Source organism: Zalophus californianus, chromosome 17 (genome assembly GCF_009762305.2).
Source record: "Zalophus californianus isolate mZalCal1 chromosome 17, mZalCal1.pri.v2, whole genome shotgun sequence".
NCBI lineage: Eukaryota > Metazoa > Chordata > Mammalia > Carnivora > Otariidae > Zalophus > Zalophus californianus.
Window position 1 is genome coordinate 59,160,766 of NC_045611.1, and position 21,618 is coordinate 59,182,383.

Sequence of the window (21,618 nt, forward strand, 5' to 3'; positions counted from 1 at the left end):
ATGCTGGTGTGCGGTGCAGAGGAATCTTGAGTTATAGATGTCCTACTGGCTGGAAATTAAAGGGGAAAGAAAAGGAATGATTAATGCTTCTGTGATGCCAACTCCCTCCCCAACTTTCTTTTTTAGTCTCTAGGTTCCTCTGATTCAGTAAGAACAACCTCTGACATATCTAAATTGATGAATGCCTTGCGACCTGCTTCCTGACCTTTAACAATAAAACTCAAAGTCTTTTTCTAAACCCTGAGATTCATCTCAAACTCAGCAACATTCAACAGAATAACACTTTATTTCTACATTGTCTTCTAAGCACCACTAGGCATATATCGTTTTAACAGATCAACCAAAACTGTTCTGTCTTCTTTCTGAAGAACTCATGTATGCATATAATTAATTATGTTTCATTTTTTATGTTCTTAAAAAGTATTTCTACATGAAATTTATAAAATCTTGCCCATAGCATTCATTTCCATGCTTAACTGTAAATTTAGTGCTTTCCCTTTCAGTAATCAGAGATGAATATTTCTTAAAATACGCTTAGACAAATAGGAAATCAGTATCCAGTACATACTGAGTAAACAAGAGTAATGTTAGCATGTAAATAAGATACAATGGAACAGGAAGGATTAAATTTGCCTATTGTGCAGCTTAAATAAAAAAATTAACAATAGGGAGTCAGACAAAGGGGAAAAAAGACATTAGCCAGCAAGAAAGACAAGGAGAAAGAAAGAACAACAACAACAACAAAAAGTAAAAGAAAAAAGATCCCCCACACTATATTGGAATTATTTGGGGAAAAGTTATTAGATATTTTCATAATTCATTATTAAGAAATTGTTATATTCCCCAGTGTTGTCTCACAGATTACCCATATATGCTGATGGAGAATTAGCTCAAAGTCAGGTCATAAGGACAGACATACAGATCGATGGGACAGAACTGAGAATCCAAACACAAACTCTTGCATTTTGGTCAATTAATTTTTTTTTTAAGATTTTATTTATTTATTTGACAGAGAGAGACACAGCGAGAGAGGGAATGCAAGCAGGGGGAGTGGGAGAGGGAGAAGCAGGCTTCCCACTGAGCAGGGAGCCCCATGCGGGGCTCGATCCCAGGACCCTGGGACCATGACCTGAGCTGAAGGCAGACGCTTAACAACTGAGCCACCCAGGCGCCCCTTGGTCAATTAATTTTTAACAAAGGTGCCAAGGTAATTCAATGGGGAGAGGATAGTCTTATCAACAACTGCTTCTAGGACCATTGGATATCCACATGCAAAAACATGAGTTTAGACGCTTATCTCACAAGATAAAGAATTAAGACAAAATAGATTATCGACTTAAATATACAATCTAAAGCCTCTAGGTAAAACATCTAGAGGAAACGTGGGATAAATTTTTTGTGCTAGGCAAAGATTTTGTAGGTACACCATCAAAAGCATGATTCATGAAAAAGAAAAGATAAATTAAAATTCATCAAAATTGAGAACTTCTCATCTTTCAAAGACATTAGAAGAGAATAAAAGGCAAGCCACAGACTCAGAGAACTAACCTCAGGAGGTTGTCTTGTTTTCAGCATATATTAAGGCTCAATAAGAAAAGTGAGAAAAAGAGTTGAAAGACATTTAATCCAAGAAAATATATAGATTATCAAGTGAGTAAATGTTAAAATGCTCCACATCATTATTTATTAAGGAATTGCATATTGAAACCACAACAAGATACTGCTTCACACCCACAAACATAGCTATAATTAGGCAATTCTGAGATTTTATTTATTTATTTGACAGAGAGAGAAAGCACAAGCAGGAGTGGCAGGCAGAGGGAGAGGCAGAGGGAGAAGCAGACTCCCTACTGAGCAAGGAGCCCGATGCAGGGCTCAGTGCGGGGCTCGATGCGGGGCTCGATGCGGGGCTCGATCCCAGAATCCCGGGATCATGACCTGAGCCTAAGCAAGTGCTTAACCATCTGAGCCACCCAGGTGCCCCTATAATTAGGCAATTCTAAGTGTTCCCAGGGACATGGCAAAACTGGAACATTGCTGCTGGAGATGGAAAATGGTGCAGCCAATGTACCAAGCAGCTTTAAAGTTTCTTAAAATGTTAAACATAAACTCACCATAGAACATGACCCAACATTTCCACTCCTAGGAATCTACCAATGAAAATGAAAAATTCCTGTCCACACAAAGATTTACACGTGAATGTTCATAATAATGTTATTCATAAACAAAAAGTTAAAACAATACAATGCCCATAAAATAGTGAAGGGATAAGGAAAATGTAGTATATTAATAAAATGGAATATTATTCATCAGTAAAGGGGAATGAGCTGTTTATATCAACGGCAACATGGATGAATCCCAAGATAATTATTCTGAGTGAACAAAACCAGACAAAAAGGAGTATATACAGTTTTAGTCCATTTATATATACAAGTTGTAGAAAATGAAAAATAATCTATAGTGACAAAGTGGATCACTTGTTGCCTAGAGAGGAGGTGTTGGGGAGGTTTTCTAGGTTAATGGACAAATTTGTTATCCATAATTGTAAGGGTATTTTTGCAGGTGTATACATAGAACATACCATGCCCAGTTGAACACTATAATTATAAAGGATTGCGTATATGTCATTTATACCTCAATGCAACTGCAAAAATGTGAATTAAGTTCAAAAGTACATTTGCACGTAATATGACATATGCAAATAAGCAAATGATAAAGAGTTAAGGGATGAAATTGTGAAGATTGTAAAATGTCTTAATCGACACACTGGGATAAAAGCATCGTAGGAAAAATGACAGGATGTAGATGAGACAGAGAATTGTGTGTATGTGTGGGTGTGGGTGTGGGTATAGAAGAGAGAGGGAGGGAGACCATCCTAATTTCGCTAGAACCAGGATGAAGTTTAGGCATTTCAGAGTTCAGATATGCAGATTTTCCCAGCCAGAAACCAGACACCCTGCCTGCCCCCTCCTCACCTACCTCATCCCCGTGCCTCCCCCACCATGCGTCTCCCTGCTGGGTCTCTGAATTTCTTCCACTAGCTCCTACCTCACACTTGAGGGCTCTGCAGCCCGAGAACAGCATGGCCTTTCCTGCCACAGTGTTTCTGCTCCCTCCACAGATGCACCTTCGTCAGGTCGTCCCAATTTTCCTTCCTTCCTTTTGGGACCCCTTTTTGCCATATTGTGCTACCTCCATTTCCATCTTCCCTCTTTATTGATGAGGAAGCAGGAGGCAAGCTGAGGAGAAAGCACAAGCTGACACCCAGCAACCTCCCCCCGACACACCACACCTGGGTGGGATATGTGTGACATTCCTCCAGGAAACTCCTAACTGTCTTAATGCTTTGCTAGAGTGAAAAACAACCTTAGTTTGACAGTTTCCATCTCCCGGATCCTGAGGGTCTTCTTTAGTATATGAAAGTCCTTTTGGACACCTCCCTTTTTCCTTATGTCCCACAACTCTCAAGTATATAATCAACCATTCCTCAAACCCCAGTGCAGCAGCTCTTTCTGCCCACAGGTCCTGTCCCCCATGCTTTAATAAAACCAACTTTTTTGCACCGAAGACATCTCAAGAATTCTTTCTTGGCCATCAGCTCCAGACCTCACCAACATTCTAAAACTACATCATTTATTACACAATTACTATTCAGTGCCAGTTACAGTGAGGTGCTACTTTGGGGGACATAAAGATTGAAAAAATATGTCTTCCTATGCCAGGTTATACTTTTAGCTATTTTGTGCTTTCTTTTTTATAGTTCTTTTTTTAAGATTTTATTTATTTGAGAGAGAGAGAGACAGAGCGTGAGCGAGCACAAGGAGGGGGGAAGGGCAGAGGCAGAGGAAGAAGCAGACTCCCCGCCGAGCAGGGAGCCCAACGCCAGGCTCCATCCCAGGACCCTGGGGTCGTGACCTGAACCAAAAAGGAAGACGCTTGAATGAATGAGCCACCCGGGCGCCCTGCTACTTTGTGCTATTTCTTCTTTGCTTCCTTTGATTTTTAGATGTTCTCAATTTGGTTATCTATCTTGCTACTAATTTAAAAAAATTTTTTCTTCCTCTTTTTTATTGTTTTTAGGCTTACCTTTTCCTACTAATATCCTCTGCATTTTTTATAAAGCGTTTCTTCTTGTTTCTGGTGGCTTTTTTTCTTTTTCTTTCCTTATCTCCTTATTTTTCTATGCTTATCTTAATTTCTTCATTATTCTTTTCCTCCCTTTGTTGTTTAATATGGACTTTTTTTTTTTTTTGGATTGTATGCTTCCTCCCTCTCTTCCTCCCGTGGATGTATAGAATCCTGTCTCCTGTGTGCTTAGTGGAAGGGGTACAGTTCAGCCATAGGCTGTTAGATCTGGTGAGTGTGTAGTAACAAGGGGATCAGGAAGGACAATCCAGCTCCCTCCACACTAGATGGCCCTGCTGGTCGGTTTTCGTCTTTACATGGCCACGGAGAAGCAGCACTGGGCAGAGGCGTGTCTGTCTAACCCAAGTCATAGTCCCCCAGGTCTGCAAGATGAGAGGGGACGGTATGATAGCCCAGGGGCCACTGATCAGTTTGAGTTGCTGATAATCCTCAAACCCTCTAGACATCACAGTCTATTCTAGCAGTAAATGAGGTAGCTGCTGCCTGCCAGGTGATTTAAGTGAGCAGTTAAAGTGATTTTCTCAACTCCTCCCTTCCCGGCAGCCTTTAACTTGCATCCAGCCAAATCTGAGATAGGCCTTGATTGCTCCCAGGGTTTTCTCACAGGGCTTTGTTAGTTTCTAGAATCTGAGTTTCTTCTAACTTTTAATTCTCTGTGGTGATTTTGGGACATAGCCAGTTGCCCGTCTGTCAGTTCCCTGAAAGTGTCTTGAAATGGCTACTCCATAATTCCCTCTAGTCTAGTCAGATCCTCCCCTCCCTATTGCTGCCACACCATTTTTGGGAGGCTTTTCACCTTCTCTTGCTGGAACATGCATTTCAATTTGACACATAACTGAACTGAAGAAGACCTACCAAGTGCCAGGTTCCATGTAGATGGCTGTGGGCAACGTAATAGATGAAAATCCTCACCCTCCATTTGATTAAATTCCATGATGGAGGCAGGGGAGTGATAAGCAAAAAAACAAGGTAAATAGGTAGAATGTTGAGCTTGCCCAATGGTGATAAGGGATAAGGAGAAAAATCAGCGGATGAGTGAATGGGGACTTTCAGGGCATAGCTTCAAATTTTAGAAAGCATGTCCAGCACAGCTCTCACCATGGAGATGTTTGAACAAAGGCCTGACAGGAATGCAGGAGAGCTGGGTGGGGAGGTGTACTCCATAAAAGTGATGTAGGAAAGACGTTATTAGGGTTCAAAGCCCACAGCCAAGAAGGAATTCTTGAGACTGAGACGTCTTTGGTGCAAAAAGCTGATTTCATTAAAGCACAGGAACATGACCCATAGGCAGAAAGAGCTGTACTGGGGTCATGAGGAGTGCCCATTATATACTTTCAAGTTGGGAGGGGGTTAGGGAAAGCGTAGATCTCTAAGGAATTTTAGAAGCAAGGTTTCCAGGACCTTGAGGGGGCTCGCTATTGTTGGGAAAAGGTCATTTATTACCATCTAATAAAACCTTAGTCATGAGACCCTTCAGATGTATATCGGTGGGCCGTATGCTTGGGGGATGATTGCCAACGCGTATCTTGGGGGTTTAGAGATAAAGGAAGTTTCCAAAGGAATTTTTATATGTTAAACTTACAGGATTGGGGGTTGGGGGAGGTCAGACTGCCTTTTGCCCTTAGCCAAGTATTAACATCGAGGCTGTTGAGTCCCTAGAGGAATGTCACTCTGCTTGTTTCAAGGACTTGTCAGTGGGCTATAGTTGGTAAGGAAATTTTAATTTTTCTTCTGCCTTTGTTTCCCACACCAAAAGGAAGAGCTTATAAAAGAGATGGGAAAGAAGCTGCGGGATCCCAGTACCATGTGTGCCCAGTGAGGCTCAAGCAGAACAAAGGGGCGAGAAGAGGAGCCGAAGGGGACACGACGTGGAGCCGGGTCAACAGCGTCCCCGGGCTACTGTTACGAATCTGGCTGTTACTCTAAGTCAGTACTCCTCAGCACGTGGTCAGAGGACACTGCCCATCTCCACTGTCCACAGCAAGGCTAGTACGTAAATAGTAAACGATCATTTAGAAACCATTAGAGCAAGTTGACCGAGTTTAAATCTAATGACATCAGAAGGTCTTCCATTTTGTGTAATGGCTTTTTTTGTAAGTAAAATGGCTAATTTGTGAAAGTGTGTCCATTAATATGGTTTTGAAATATAGGTGAGGTTCGGTGGGGTGAGGTCCAGAGCCGACGACAGAAAATTCCCGAGACGTCTTTGGTACAAAATGGTGGTTTTATTAAAGCACGGGGACGGAACCCGTGAGCAGAAAGAGCTGGGGCACCAGGTAGTTGAGGAGTGGTGATTATATACTTGGAAAAGGGAGGTTTCAAAGGAACTTTCATATGCTAAAGAGGACCGACCTACACGATCGGAGGCCTTGCCATTGTCACGTTAAGGTTGTTTTCCCCTCTAGCAATGTATTAACCTTAAGATAGTTGGGAGATCCCTGGAAGAATGTCACACCTGTCCCATGGGTGGGGGGAGTGGGAGGAGGTTGCAGGGTGTCCGCTTGTGCTTCGTCTTCAGCTAGTCTTCAGCTAGCCTTCTGCTCCCTCATCATCCGAGACAGATGGGAAGGAATGAGGAGGGTGGAGATGGGCAGGTCCTTCACCAGAGGCCGCTGGGAAGCTCTGCCCTCAGTGACTGTAGGGTCCTCAGGGCGTTCCACAACGAGAGGAATGAGTCACACTTGGTTATAATATGGTCCCTCTAGTGGCTATTTTTGAGAATAGGCTGAAGGCTATCTGAAGGAGAGGCCTGTCAGGAGTTAACCTCAATAATCCAAGATTGAGAGAGTGGGGACTGGGCTGAAAGTCCTGGCTGTAGGGTGGTGAAAGAGGTTTGATTCTGGGACACAACTTGAAAGTAGAGGGAAGATGGGCAATGATTATGTTGCTGCACCGGTCCCTTGTCGAACACAATCCCTTTGTTCCCCAAACTCTTCCCTTGTCTTCTATGGAATGGTCTCACTCCCCATGAGTCAGGACATGGAAGTGCTGAGTTTCACGGAAATTCTTCCTGTTGCCTTTCTTCCTACTCAGTACAGGACAGTCCCCCACCAGCCAGATTTTCAAACCAGGAGCCTCACACCATTGTAACTTCACCTTCACACTGTCCTTACATTAAGTCTCTCAGATATGATGTACTTTCTCAACATAAACATAAGCACCAATTTCTCTCTTCCCACTGAAATGATCTTTGTTCCAATCGCTGTGGGCTCTTTGCTGGACTAGGAACCTCTCCTCTGGGGTCCTGGGGTATCCTCTGATTCACCAGCCTGGGAGTGACACAGGAAGAGAGAACATTCACCTGGTTCTCTGCCACACTTGCGATCCACAAATCTCAGGGAATTAGAAAGTACTAGCAAGTTTGTGTGTGACTCACTTAAGACAAAACTTGGCTATGTGAGACTAACGCTAATCTTTGTATTCTCCTTCGGTGTGAGTGTCGTCACATTTCACTGCAGAAATATTAGTGTGTTTGATTGTGGACGATTGCTGCAGCCCCAGGGATATTATCTCAATATATTGGAGAGCTGAAGCTAAAGCAAGATGGAGATTCCATCAGGGATTCCATCAACAGGAAGATTTTATCCAATCACGTCGTAAATCCATCATTGACCCCACACCTTATAAAAGGGAGGAGGCTTAAGAAGGCTGAAGAGCCAGTGCAGTGTGTCTCACCGCAGCTCAGCTTTCGGCCCAGGTTTGCCCAGTTTGAAGTTCAATCTTCCTGAATAGGTGAGTTTCCAGAATGAAAGGGAAATTTCCAGTTTTGTGCATGTGTATGTGGGTATAGTCATTGGGGGAAAACTCCTAGGAACAAAAATACGGGCCTTATTCAGGCATCGGGTGTGGTGTCTCTCCCGGTTGGATGGGGGCCCCCAAATATAGGGCGACCAGATCGGGTGGAAATCGGTGGCTTGGGAGGTGAAAGGAGTCACCTGAAGCAGAACAAAGGTGATAGAAGTTTATTGAATACACTGCAAGGCAGCGATGGGCAGCTCAGCAGAGGAGAGACTGCTTGCAATAAAGGAAGGTGAGGAGGTATGGTGATGGTTAGAATTTTCTGGTTTTTTGGTAACTGTACCTGGTTGTAAGTAGCTCATTGATTAGTTAGGGCCTTCGGATAATTTGAGGTGAGTCGCCCAATGGGCCCGCCTGTATTCAGCCAGGGGATCGCCGTGGTCCTTTCTACATTCCATTGCTCGAGCCTGTTGCCGAAAAGCGGCCTCTGCTCTATTGGGGATGGTCTAGTTTGACAGATGCTGTGGTTCAGTAGGATTTCTGCAGTGAAATGTGACAACACTCACACTGTGTTGTGGACTTTGTAAAATCCTGGCCGGACTGAAAAGAGTTCTCCCCTAGAAGGCATTTCTGTATGGCTCTATTGTCTTGTTAATTTTGTTTCTAGAAAGACTTTAAAGATTTTATTTATTTGACCGAGAGAGAGCTTGAGCACAAGCAGTGGGGAGGAACAGCGGGAAGTCCCCGCTGAGCAGGGAGCCTGAGACAGGGCTGGATCCCAGAAGCCGGGAATCATGACCTGAGTCAAAGGCAAGACACTTAACTGACTTGAGCCACCCGATGCCCTTCTAGTAAGACATTTTTATGGCATCTTCTTGAAGTGATGGTCCAGAGCGGATCGGGGTGGGGGGTGGGGGCTAAGAGTCAAAGGGTAAGTATCAGCTATTTAGCATACCCTTACTAAGTGCTTAAACCTTAGGCTAGGTAGGGTCTGTCCATGTGCTTTACATATATTAACTCATTGAGTTCCAGTGACAGCTCTAAAAGCTGGGAATTCTGTGACAGATGGGGACCTCATGGGTAATTTGCCTGGGCCAAACAGCTTGTTTCACATTGGAACCTGGCAGTCTGATTTTGAATTCCAAGGTCTTAATCACGATGCCCTACAGTGGTGTCCCTGTGGGATTGAGTACTTGTCTACAAGTGTGACCGTGTGGTTTCTGTGTGCCTGGGGTGGTCCTGAAAAAGAACTTGTGGGGAGGCCCAGATGAAGAGATCTTCAGGGGGAATAAAAGGCCAGTGTACCAAGATGGGGCTGGAGGGGTGAGACGGCCCGGGCAAGGCCTCCTGAGGTCAGGAAGGACTTAGTACTTCCTTCCTGAGGGCAAGGGAAAGTAAAATGGGGTGTGACTCCAGGAGATTAGCATTATACTAAAGTCATCTGGATTAGGAAGAGGAAAAAATGTATTCCACTTTCTTCTGTGTGATTCTGAATTCATCTTTACCTCATTTATAGATGGGATCAAGGTAGTTAATCCTGTCAGACTACCAGATGAGGCTGACACTGCGAAATATCACCTTAACAAAAATAAATTCATTTTCTGTGCCCATGTAATACACCAATTCCTTGTCTTTTTGTTTTATAGTATGACTTTTTTTAAAAAAGATTTTATTTAATTTTTTTTAAAGATTTTATTGTCAGAGAGTACAAGTGGCGGGGAGTGGCAGGCAGAGGGAGAAGCAGACTCCCCGGCCAAGCAGGGAGCCCAGTGCTGGCCTCAATCCCAGGGTTGGCATCATGACCTGAGCCAAAGGCAGAGGCTTTATCCACTGAGCCACCCAGGCATCCCTAAAAGATTTTATTTTTATTTGTATTTTTATTTATTTGTGAGAGAGAGAATGAGAGACAGAGAGCATGAGAGGGAGGAGGGTCAGAGGGAGAAGCAGACTCCCTGCCGAGCGGGGAGCCTGATGTGGGACTCGATCCTGGGACTCCAGGATCATGACCTGAGCCGAAGGCAGTTGCTTAGCCAACTGAGCCACCCAGGTGCCCTAAAAGATTTTATTTTTAAGTAATCTCTGCACCCAATATGGGGCTCAAACTCACAACCCTGAAATCAAGAGTCTCACACTCTACCAACTGAACCAGCCAGGCACTGCTAGTATGGAAATCTTGAATTACTTACCATATATAAGATTGAAAAGGACACAAAAATAGAGATTACATAGAAAATAGATTTAGTTTTTTGTTTTTTGTTTTTTTTTTAAAGATTTTATTTATTTATTTGAGGGAGAGAGAATGAGAGATAGAGAGCACGGGAGGGAAGAGGGTCAGAGGGAGAAGCAGACTCCCCGCTGAGCAGGAAGCCCGATGCGGGACTCGATCCCGGGACTCCGGGATCATGACCCGAGCCAAAGGCAGTCGCTTAACCAACTGAGCCACCCAGGCGCCCGAGTCCCATGCTCTTCTAACTGAGCCAGCCAGGCACCCCTGTGTTGAGAACTTTTTAAGATTTACTCTCTTAGCAACTTCCAAATATGCAATATAATATTAACTATAGTCACCATGCTGTTTATTATATCTCCATGAAAGTTTGTAACTTTTTTTAATAAAAAAATTGTATTTGCTTAGAAGCATTCAGAATGTCAACAAAACAGCTGCAACTTTTTTTTTTTTACAATTAGAGTGGTATTCAGTTAACAGAACAACAATTATTTCGTAGAAGCTGCATTAGAGACAACTGAAGATGAAAAATTACCATCCCCATATATAACTAATTTGTGCTGTCCACCAACAAGAACCTGCTTTAAATTTCCATGCCAATTTATAACCCCCATACTGGACCAGGCAAGGTTAGTGGCTATTGAAAATACCACCAGGACAGGGCTATCTAAAGACACATTCGGTAGTGTTAACTATACAAAAAAAGACACTGTACAGTTTAAAAACAAATCTTACACAGCCTTACATTTCAATTTTTTTTCTTTAAAAGGAGTGAGTTGTGTACAGGGGGGTTAAATGCTTTATAGACGAGAAAAAAAAAAAACTGCGCTAGAACCAACTTATTCATCATCATCATCTTCTTCTTCATCTTCATCTTCCTCATCTTCCTCCTCTTCCTTCTTTTTCTTGCTCTTTTCAGCCTTGACAACTCCCTTTTTTGCCGCATCAGGCTTTCCTTTAGCTCGGTACGCAGCAATAACCTTTTCATATTTTTCCTTCAGCTTAGCAGCCTTCTTTCCATACGGCTGCTTGTCATCTGCAGCGGTGTTACTCCACATCTCTCCCAGTTTCTTTGCAACATCACCCATGGATAGGCCGGGATGTTCTCCTTTGATTTTGGGGCGATACTCAGAACAAAACAAGAAAAAGGCCGAAGGAGGCCTCTTGGGTGCATTGGGATCCTTGAACTTCTTTTTTGTTTCCCCTTTAGGGGGGATATAAGTTTTCATTTCTCTTTTATAACGGGCCTTGTCCGCCTTTGCCATGTCTTCAAATTTTCCTTTCTCTTTAGCAGACATGGTCTTCCACCTTTCTGAGCACTTCTTAGAAAACTCTGAGAAGTTGACTGAAGCATCTGGGTGCTTCTTCTTGTGCTCCTCTCGGCAAGTTTGCACAAAGAATGCATATGATGACATTTTGCCTTTCGGCTTCTTAGGATTTCCTTTGCCCATGTCTAATTATTTTTTTTTGTCTGGATCCTGACCCGCCGGCTCCCGGCCGCGGGGATCCGGCCACCGCGTGGGGTGGAGAGCTGCTGGAGGCGCTCTCCCCCCCCGCGGCGCTGCCCCAGACTCACCCTCCAAAAGTTTGTAACTTTTGATACCCTTCACCCATTTTGCCACCCCTCACCCCCCTGCTTCTGGCAATCACCAATCTCATCTCTATGTGTTTGGGTTTTTGTGTTAAGATTCCACAAGTGAGGGGCGCCTGGGTGGCTCAGATGGTTAAGCATCTGCCTTCCGGCTCAGGTCATGATCCCAGGGTCCTGGGATCGAGCCCCACATCGGGCTCCTGGCTCAGCGGGGAGCCTGCTTCTCCTTCTCCCGCTCCCTCTGCCTCTCCCCCTGCTCATGCTCTCTCTGTCTGTATCTCTGTGTCTCAAATGAATAAATAAAATCTTAAAAAGATTCCACAATGAGATCATATGGTATTTATCTTTCTGTCTCTGTCTGATTTATTTCATTTAGCTAATTTTTTTAGGGCCCTCCATACTGTTTTCCATAGTGGCTGCACCAGTTTACATGCCCATCAACAGTATAACCTTTCTCCTAATCTTACCAACTCGATCTTCCAAGGGTTGTGCCTAATAGTTGCTCATACAATGTGGTTTGCAAGTAGAAATAAATATTAAGTAAGGCAAACTCAACTTCATCTGTACTGCTGCCTGAATAGACATTTTTACAAAGAAGACTTACAGATGACTAACAGACAGATGGAAAGATGCTCAACATCACTTATCAGGGAAATACAAATCAAAACTACAATGAGATTCCACCTCACACCAGTCAGAATGGCTAAAATTAACAGCACAGGAAACAGGTATTGGCGAGGATGTGGAGAAAAAGGGAACCTCCACTCACACTGTTGGTAGGAATGCAAGCTGGTGCAGCCACTCGGGAAAACAGTGTGGAAGCTCCTCAGAAAGTTAAAAATAGAGCTGCCCTACAACCCCCAGCAATTGCACTACTAGGTGTTTACCCGAAGGATACAAAAATACTGATTCGAAGGGATACATGCACCTGATGTTTATAGCAGTATTATAGCCAAATTATGGGGAAAGCCCAAATGTCAAGGGCAAAACTTTTAAGAATTTTTTTCTATACTCATTTTGTAAATGCCTTTTCACACAATGGAAGCTCCCTTCTACTCCTAGTTTACTAAATAACTTTCTTGGATTGAGTACTGACTTTTAATTAAGCTTATTTAATGTATCTACTACTAAGATGATAGTATATTCTTGAAATTCAATAATGTGGTAAATTACATTGCTTTTTGAGATTTAACCCAAATTGTATATAGAAGATAAAATCCACCTATTCATGATGTATTATTTTCCTTATATATGACTGAGTTTGATTTTCAGATATTTAGTTAAGGATTTTTGCATCTATGTTCATGAGAATTATTGCCTAGTAGTGTTTCTTTGATGTACTAGTAAGGTTTATTACCAGTAAGCTTGATTAATTAATTAACCTCATTAAGTAAAAGAGGAGTGTCTTTTTATATGCTCTTGTATAAGACTAGCGTTCTTTCTTTCTTAAATTTCTCATAAAATTCACCAGTGGAGTAATATGGGCCTGAAATTTATTTTCTTTTTGTTTTTTTTAATCATTCCAGTGATAAAATTAAATATGTATCTCTCCTATTCGTAGCTTACAGTTTTTAAGCATCCACCACTATCCACTATGTAACATTTGACTGTTGTCTAACTAGTAAAATAAGATCAGAAAATACATCCAATATTTATAGATGTCCTGATTTTGTTTGGAAACAGATCTCCAGAAACACAGGACTTCAAACGGAATCCAGGAAGTTGAGTCTCTGATAAATATTACTAGGAATAGATTCATTTCTTTGTGAACCAACCATGGATGATCCTGGGTCAAAAAATAAACACTTTAAACCCAACCAAGGATCTGCTCTCCAAAAGGCAGAGGACATTTCTGAGTTCCAGGACCCTCGGCACAGCTTATTTCAAAATTGCAACAACTCGCATGCAAAGCAGGAACTGCAAAGACTCTATAAATCATTTTACTCGTGGCTGCAGCCAGAAAAACACAGCAAGGATGAAATTATTTTTCAAGTGGTCCTGGAACAATTTATGATCAACAGGCACTGCAGTGATTGGTCGACTTTGAAAAAGAAATGGGAATCCAGTGGCAGAAACTTGGAGAAATTCATGGAGGATCTGAGTGATAGTTCTGTGAAGCCACCTGACTTAGTGAGTAGAAGGTTCTTTTTATCCTGGAGTGAGGGTCCAAAAAGAGTAAGGAATAAGTAGTCAGCAGGAGATAGCCGGAAGTAGAGAAAGAAGTTATTGTAGATGCAGTTATTTGTCAGATCACACTCTTCCTCGCCAAGGGAAATCTTTTGCAACCAAAGTGAGCAAAAATAAAAAGTGTTACAGTCATTCTTTCAGTGGGACATAATGTAGGAACCAACATATTTATTTCATTGAATTTCATTGAAGAGATGGTGGGAAAGAACTCACTGAAAAGTTGTCAGTTGGGCAAAACCTCAAGGATGAGGAGAATGCCTCGACAAGAGCTGGATCTTCCCTCAGAAAACTTTAGTATTTATATATTTTTTAAAGATTTTATTTGAGAGAGAGAGAGCCAGAGCAGGAGGGAAGGGTAGAGGGAGACAAAAAAGCAGACTTCCCACCGAGCAGGAAGCCAGATGCGGGACTCAATCCCAGGACCCTGGGTTCATGACCTGAGCAAAAGGCAGATGCCTAACTGACTGAGCCACTCAGGAGCCCCTTCATCTTTTTTCATTAGGAAAGACACATTAATGAATATATAAGTGATCATTGTTTGGTTTTTTGTAACAGGTCCACGTCCACATGCAGGGACAGGAAGCCCTCTTTTCTGAGAATATGCCCTTAAAAGAAGTCATTGTCCATCTAACAAAACAGCTGTCAATAGGATCCCCAGCAAGGACAAATATGGGGACGCTCTCCTGGACTCCCCAAGATACTTCCTTGGAAACAGGACAAGGTGAGTGGGGTAAGTCAAGGCACCAGAGGGATGTTGTGTGTGGACTCCTTCTTGGTTACAACTCCACTGAGTCACTTTATCCCCCACAGGAGATAAAGAAAATGGTGACAACATTTATCACATGAATGACAGTATTACTAGTCAAGGCAATGAAATACCTTCCCTGCTCATTATCCAGGAAGAGGACTGTCCTAGGCCTGAAGAGGACAGTGTTTCTTTGAAGAATCCGCTCAGCTCTGGAAGAGCAGGTCTAGGCACATCCAGGTCCCAGGAACGGTCCCTGAAAGGACCCCCATATCAAGATGTCCTTGGGGAGGGGGGGCCAGGGTTTCTCTCTCAGTCAATCCAGGTCACCCCTGAGCCTGTTCCTACCCACCAGAGAACTGAGGGGAACCCCACATGTGGGAGACACCAAGGAAGATGCCATGAAGCCCAAAACTCATACAGATGTGAAAAGTGTCCCAAGAGCTTTAGGTATTTCTCTCAGCTAAAAACCCATCAGAGAAGACACAATAACGAGAGGACATTTACTTGTGCTGAGTGTAACAAAGGCTTCTTCCAAGCATCAGACCTACACGTGCATCAGAAGATTCATGCAGAAGAGAAGCCTTTCACGTGCAGCACGTGTGAAAAATCCTTCAGCCACAAAACCAACCTTCTGGCACATGAGAGAATCCACACAGGAGAGAAGCCCTATGAATGTTCCCTCTGCCATAGAAGCTACCGCCAGTCGTCTACCTACCACCGCCACCTGAGGACTCACCAGAAAATTGCCTTCAGAGGTGTTCCCTCCACACCAGAAGCTTCCTCGCGTGCAGCCCCAATGGAGTGATACATGAATATCAATGCAAATATGTGTATTTCCGTAGTACTTCCCTATTTAGAACATATAATTTCCTGATTATATTTTCCATTTGTTTTCACTAAAAAGTTTAAGGAGGAATTTATCAGTTTGTTCACTAGATTATCTCAGGTGCCTAGAAAAGTGGCTGACAAATTTCAAATAAACAATATCTGTTGAATAAATGAAGCTGTAATGTTGGTACTATTACTTAAATGCAGGAACGTTCAACTCCAGGACACGAATAGGCTTTCCCTCTGCTCCCCTGTGTTCTGTCCACACTTCTATCTCTCCTGGACCACATGCACCTAAAAAACGTGGGAAGTGAAAGCAGGAACCTGGAAAGGGAACTTTTATATTTAAATGATATAATCAGGGGCACCTGGGTGACTCAGTTGGCGAAGCATCTGCCTTCAGCTCAGGTCATGATCCCAGGGGCCCCAGTGGAGCCCCATGTTGGGCTCCCAGCTCTGTGGGGGAGCCTGCTTCTCTCTCTCTGCCCCTCCCTCCCTGCTCTGCTCTCTCTTGCTATCTCTCTCAAAATATTTTTTAAAATAAGTGATATAATCATTTACTTCACTGGAAATATTAATAGCTAAACTGAACCTGAATGAAACTGATGACTGAAAGTTGCAGAGTGCTGTTTTATCGATAGACACCAGAAAGAATGTTTTCCCATTTCTTCCAAAGATGGCAGGTGTGGGGGGGGGTGGGGGCGGATAGAGAGGGGCTTATTTTCAGAACAGGTTTGAAAGTGTGGTTTGGAGAGTAAGAAGTGCACATGGTGAGCTATCGTCTATGAAATTGGAGTTTGGTACCCAAAGTGGGCCCACTCCCCACTCTGGTGAGTTATAGACAGATTACACATGGAGTTGCCACACAAGGTCGACTTTATGTGTACAAATAAGGACAAACAGACAATGATCCTGAGGTGCCCCCCCCGGCGTTTCTAGCCAGAGCTTACGGATATTAAGGCTTCCAGGTGAACTTGTTTATACAAGGTCTTTGTAAATTTGGGACTGAGGGTTAAATTCCAGAGCGGAAAGAGTGAAACAAAGAATTGTGGGACTTGGGTAGCCTGCGGCCCGCAGGGCTCTCCAGGAAGCGCCGTTGACGTAAGAACTGCCCAGGGATGGGATCTCCCAAGGGCACTGAAGGTGATGCCCCCGCAGCCCCCGAGCAGAAATCCCGCAGGGCGCTGTCCGCTGAGAACTGGTAGGCACGAGGTGCTCCGAAGACTTCTGGGACTTGTAGTCCAGACGTCCAGCCGCGCGCGGCCCTTTAGGTGCTGTAGTCGGCGGCCAGCTCTGCGCACGCGCGCGGCGGGTGCCTCTGGGAATCTATGGGTAGCGGTGTGGCGCCAGAAGCGGAGCCCTGAGTACTGCGTCGGCTCGTGTTTGGAGTTTCCGTGCTCAGAGAGGCCCCTAAGTGTTTGGCGGAAAAGTAAACTTAAGTGTGCCGTCCCCCTCTCCACCAGGGCCTCGACTCCGGAGGGCCGGCGTGGCCCGGGGCCCAAACACACACGCTCCCTCCCCGGAGGAAGCCACGACTCGGGGAAGTCCAACAGGGCACCGGTCCACGGCCCCCGTGGGGCCTCGATTACAAGGACCGGGGCACGGAAACCTTGGTCAGCGGGGCTGTCCTCGAGAGAACCGCGTGAGGTCTGCGCGGAGGGACTGCGCTTCAAGCCACCGCGGCCACATGGGATCCGAGGTCGCGTCTTGGAGGGGACAGCAGGGGAAGGGGCAGAGGTCGCGCGCATGGGGAGGGTTTGGGGGAAGGACCGCCACGGCGGGGAACGGCAGGCCCACGGCGCCACAGCGCGGAGGGAACAGCCGGGGGAGGTACAGACTAGAGCAGACGGACGGGGGGTGTCGCACGCACACTGGGGAGTGCCCCTAGGCTGGCCCCAGAGGCTCTGCCCTTGCCACTCCCTGAGCAAGTTAGAGTCGGGGAGACCGCAGCCAACGACAGAGGACATGACCCTTCTAAAGCTGCATCCACAAATATTCCCGAGTGTGTGGCTGTGCCCAGTGAGAGCGTACAGATGTTCAGAAGGTCCAGCTTTGTGTCCCTTACGGCTGAGTTCACTGGTAGAGCAAATATTGTCAAGATTTTCTGAACGACTGTACATTTATCTGAAGACGCTCGCTGCTGGGGCAAAGCAAACGGACTGAAAAGAGAGAGATCATGTCATTCAGGGATGTGCCCTTTGTGACCCAGCCTTCCTTTTGGTGACTCTGAAGAATAGGCTCCTTATTGCTTTGCCAGATTTTACTGCCCCTAAGGCAGGGCGTCTTCCAAGGCATGAAGAGAGAGATGGTGAAATAAATATAGCACTTTCAAATATTTGGGGTTTCCAAGAAGTATGGGAGATCCAGAATTTTATGTGCAAGTTTCATTGAGATGTAATTGACATACAATAAACTTCACATATTTTATTGTGCAATTTGATATACATACACTGACCAAACTATGACCATAACATGATGAGCATCTATCACTCCTAGAGTTTCACCCAGCTCTTACTCCCTCTCACCATGCCTTTCATGACCACCCTTCCCTAGACAACCATTGGCTTTATTCCAGTATAAATTACTTTGCCTTTTCTAGGATTTTTTACAAATCAAATAATTACTCCCTTTTTTGTGGCTTCTTCCATCCCACATAATTGTCTGAGATTCATTCTTGTGATTTGTGTGAGTGTGGGCTCCTGGGGCTCTAGAGGAAGTCGAACCCATCTGTAGTACAGATTTGTAAATCATTTTGAAACAACTGTCGTGTCTCTGTGCACAGAAGAGAATGTTTCACTATGGTGCTTCCAGTCACCATGCACATGTAATTGCCCATTATAAGCACGATGCTCTTGAGTCACCCAAATTACAAAGTCAGAAGGCCCTTGCTGTATTCCACTGTAAACTGAAACCAAGCAGGCTGCATGATCAGGTAGTTGAGACTTCCTGTCATCCACCACGTTAACGAGAGCACATGCTGTTGCCTCTCCTGGATGATCCGGACAGCCAGAAGAAAGGAGAGGAAAGCCTGGCTCTGCTGCTACATGGGTCATTCTGACTTATGAGTAAAGTAAAAACGGATAGTGGCTGCATCACAGACAGAATTGGGATATCTCTGAGTGACTCGGGGGGGCTGCAGAGTCCGGAGACCTCAGTGTGGATTCCAGCTGGACCTCTTCCAGCACTTGAGACTGCCCTTGGCCTCCACTAGCCCCAGTCTGAAATGGGAATATTATCATTACCTCCCCTGCATTGAGGGAACTGGAGAGAGCTTGGATGTGATGTGTATCCCCAGTGACGGGCTCTCGTGAGCCTCCCTTGTGAGGTGGATGACGATGGTTCCCATCCTCTGCCCGTGTCCCCAGAAATACGTTCAGCAGTTTCCGAAGTGGAGTTAGGGGTGACAGTTATTGGAAATAATTCACATTTCTGTGGGTTCACTGTGATGATGCGGGGCTGTGGGATTATACAGGTCCCACACTACTGCACCCTCCCTGTCCACATCCAGGGAGAGCTAGATTTAGTCAAAGGGATCTGAGTTTAAATCCCACATCTGCTTTTTAAACTGGGCACTCTCTCTGTGACATGACAGAGCTGCCTGAGACTCAAGCCTCACATGGTTGACTGACATGGAAATTACGTTGGTGTTTTACTTCAGGGGCTGTGAGTGGGTCAATAAAAATAATAAACCATGCTAACCACTCGCCCTGGCCAGGCTGTCCAGGGTTTGCTTTTTCAACATTTTAAAATTCTCATAACACCCTGGTAAAGTGAGATCTGTTGTTATATTCATGAGGAACCATGGCTCAAGAAAATTAAGTGACCTCCTTAAGGTGACAGGGTAGCTGAGTGTTTAGAATGGATTCAAACTCCAGGAGTCTGGCCTCAGAGCTGAAGACATTTAATCCCTTTACCACAGCATGTGAAGTTTTTAGCTTGTGGCAGGCACACCGTGAGGACCAGAGAGGCTCAACTACCATTGCTGCTGTTCTCATTGTTGGAATTATCATCATAATCATATTCCCTGTTCCTCTGATGTCCCAGATCACTTACTGTCTGCCCCCACAGTCCTCAGAGAAATGCCACTGCCATCTCAAGTTGCTGCCCCTGGGAAGGTTTTTTCCCTCAGCCATAATTACATTATGTCCAAAGTCTGTGTCCTTCCCCAACCCTTGAGCCCAGCATAGGCCTTGGTGATCTGAGGCTGGGTCTCTCTGCACCTTCACCAGAGACTGAGTGACATGTTCTGCTCCCCAACCAACAGCACAAGACCAACACCACTACCTCTGTCTGACTTTCCAGGTTTTGGATACCTTTAAGGATGTGGCCATGACCTTCACCCAGGAAGAGTGGGGACAGCTGAACCTGGACCAGAGGGCCCTGTACCAGGAAGTGATGGCGGAGACCTGCAGATTCCTGGTCTCACTGGGAAAGGGCTCACCCCTCACCCCTGGGCAAGCAGCCTTCTTGATTTCTAGCTGATCAAGAAGGACAGAGGAGCTACCTTCCCTCCTCCCCAAACACCCTGCAGTTTTCTGGTTCCTTCTTCTCCCTCCTGTATCTGCATCAAGGATCATTGGGATAGAAACAACATCCTTCCGAACACAAAGCCTCACCCCAGTACCCAGCACACTCAGGCCTCAGTCTCAGGTCCGTATTCCAGATTCCACAGGAGGGAAGCTGACTGGCCCAGCCTGGTTGGGTCAGGTATCCCAGGGCCCAATTAGCAGGGCTGTGAGTGCTGGGCTATTCTCAGCAAAGAACAGGGGACTGGGTGGTGAGGGAAAAGCTCAAGATTGATCTCTGGGAAAACTCTTGGACAACAAGATTTAGAGACCTGGACTGGTGAACACAATTGACTTTCTGAGAGGGTGGTGTGCCCGGAGAGAGCGTGGAAGCTCTGAGCTGCAACCTCCCCCCCATAACTTTCCTAATACATGGCTTCCATTTGGCTGTTCTGAGTTGTTACCTTTATAATAGGCCAATAAATATAATAGTGTTTTCCTGAGTTCTGTGCTCCAGTCCAGCAAATTATCAAAACTGGGAGGCAGGTCATAGGAGTCCCCAAATTTGTAGCTGGGTTGGGCAAAAGTATGGGTAGTGTGGGGACCCAGGACTTTTTTTTTTTTTTTAAGATTTTATTTATTTATCTGAGAGAGAGAGAGCACATGAGAGGGGGGAGGGTCAGAGGAAGAAGCAGACTCCCTGCTGAGCAGGGAGCCTGATGCGGGACTCAATCCAGGGACTCCAGGATCATGACCTGAGCCGAAGGCAGTTGCCCAACCAGCTGAGCCACCCAGGCGCCCAGGACTTTTGACTAGCATCCAAAGTGAGGATCGCTGAAGTCTGATGCTGACCCCAGGGAGGGTCGGAATAGGATTGAATTGTAGGACACCCTATTGAATTGTAGGACAACCTAAGGAGTTGCCAGACTCAATGGCCACTTGTGCTACTTGTGCCCTATGAACTGCTCTTGATTAACCAAAATTAGCAAAATTAGCTGCTTGGTTTATGGATGGCAGTTCCAAGATAGACAGCATCCTTTTCAGAAGGTGGCCACTCTGATTGAAGACAGAAAAATCAGTGCAGTAGGCTAAATTGCATGCTCTTTGCTTCTACGCGTGGGTTTTTACGAACTCATGGGTGGTGACCAGTGGCATGATCCAAGGGCAGTGGAAATATATCCTATTAGAGTAATTCCCATGCGGAGCACAAACCTATGGAAATTTGCTCCTGACTGATTGCTCCCTGCCCCTAAATTCATAAGTTGAATATCAAACCACCAATGTGGCTATACAGAGAGAGGGCCTCTCCGTTAGGGTTAAATGAGGTCATAAGGGTGGACACTGATATGAAAGGATTCCTGTCCTTCTAGGAAATGATACCGGAGAGCATTCAAGTGCTTTCTTTTCCCACCGCTCCTCTGTCTCTAGAGAACCACATTGTGGTCACATCTATTGCACTAATGTATTTACAAAATGAACACTTAAACGTTTAAGAGGAAGAATAAAACCTGGCCCCTCACCTCTTTAAAATATTTGCTTCAATATCATCTTCCCTATGAATCTTACTATGAATATTAGATTTAATGTTGCAACCCTTCCTTGACCACTGATGTTTTCATCATTCAGGCTCCGCTTTTTTTTCATTTTCTGT

General features: G+C 44.8%; 2 protein-coding genes across 2 annotated transcripts; one reads left to right on the top strand and one right to left on the bottom strand.

Annotated features, from left to right (window-relative positions):
- Nucleotides 1-10,673: 10,673 nt before the first annotated feature.
- Nucleotides 10,674-11,568, bottom strand: LOC113936742 (high mobility group protein B1-like). The gene has a single exon (XM_035724971.1). The coding sequence runs from the start codon at nt 11,557-11,559 to the stop codon at nt 10,948-10,950; it is 612 nt and encodes a 203-aa protein (XP_035580864.1). The 5' UTR covers nt 11,560-11,568; the 3' UTR covers nt 10,674-10,947.
- Nucleotides 11,569-13,571: 2,003 nt separating this feature from the next.
- Nucleotides 13,572-15,618, top strand: LOC113936740 (zinc finger and SCAN domain-containing protein 4-like). Its single transcript, XM_027620322.1, has 3 exons — nt 13,572-13,829; nt 14,442-14,607; nt 14,697-15,618. The coding sequence occupies exons 1-3, from the start codon at nt 13,710-13,712 to the stop codon at nt 15,437-15,439; spliced, it is 1,029 nt and encodes a 342-aa protein (XP_027476123.1). The 5' UTR covers nt 13,572-13,709; the 3' UTR covers nt 15,440-15,618.
- Nucleotides 15,619-21,618: the final 6,000 nt, after the last annotated feature.

What these genes read in the sequence shown, in the direction of transcription:
- LOC113936742 (XM_035724971.1), bottom strand. Translation starts at nt 11,559, where the DNA reads ATGGGCAAAGGAAATCCTAAGAAGCCGAAAGGCAAAATGTCATCATAT.
- LOC113936740 (XM_027620322.1), top strand. Translation starts at nt 13,710, where the DNA reads ATGATCAACAGGCACTGCAGTGATTGGTCGACTTTGAAAAAGAAATGG. An exon ending in CTGTGAAGCCACCTGACTTA is followed by an intron (nt 13,830 to 14,441) that starts GTGAGTAGAAGG and finishes TTTTTGTAACAG; the next exon opens with GTCCACGTCCACATGCAGGG. An exon ending in TTCCTTGGAAACAGGACAAG is followed by an intron (nt 14,608 to 14,696) that starts GTGAGTGGGGTA and finishes TATCCCCCACAG; the next exon opens with GAGATAAAGAAAATGGTGAC.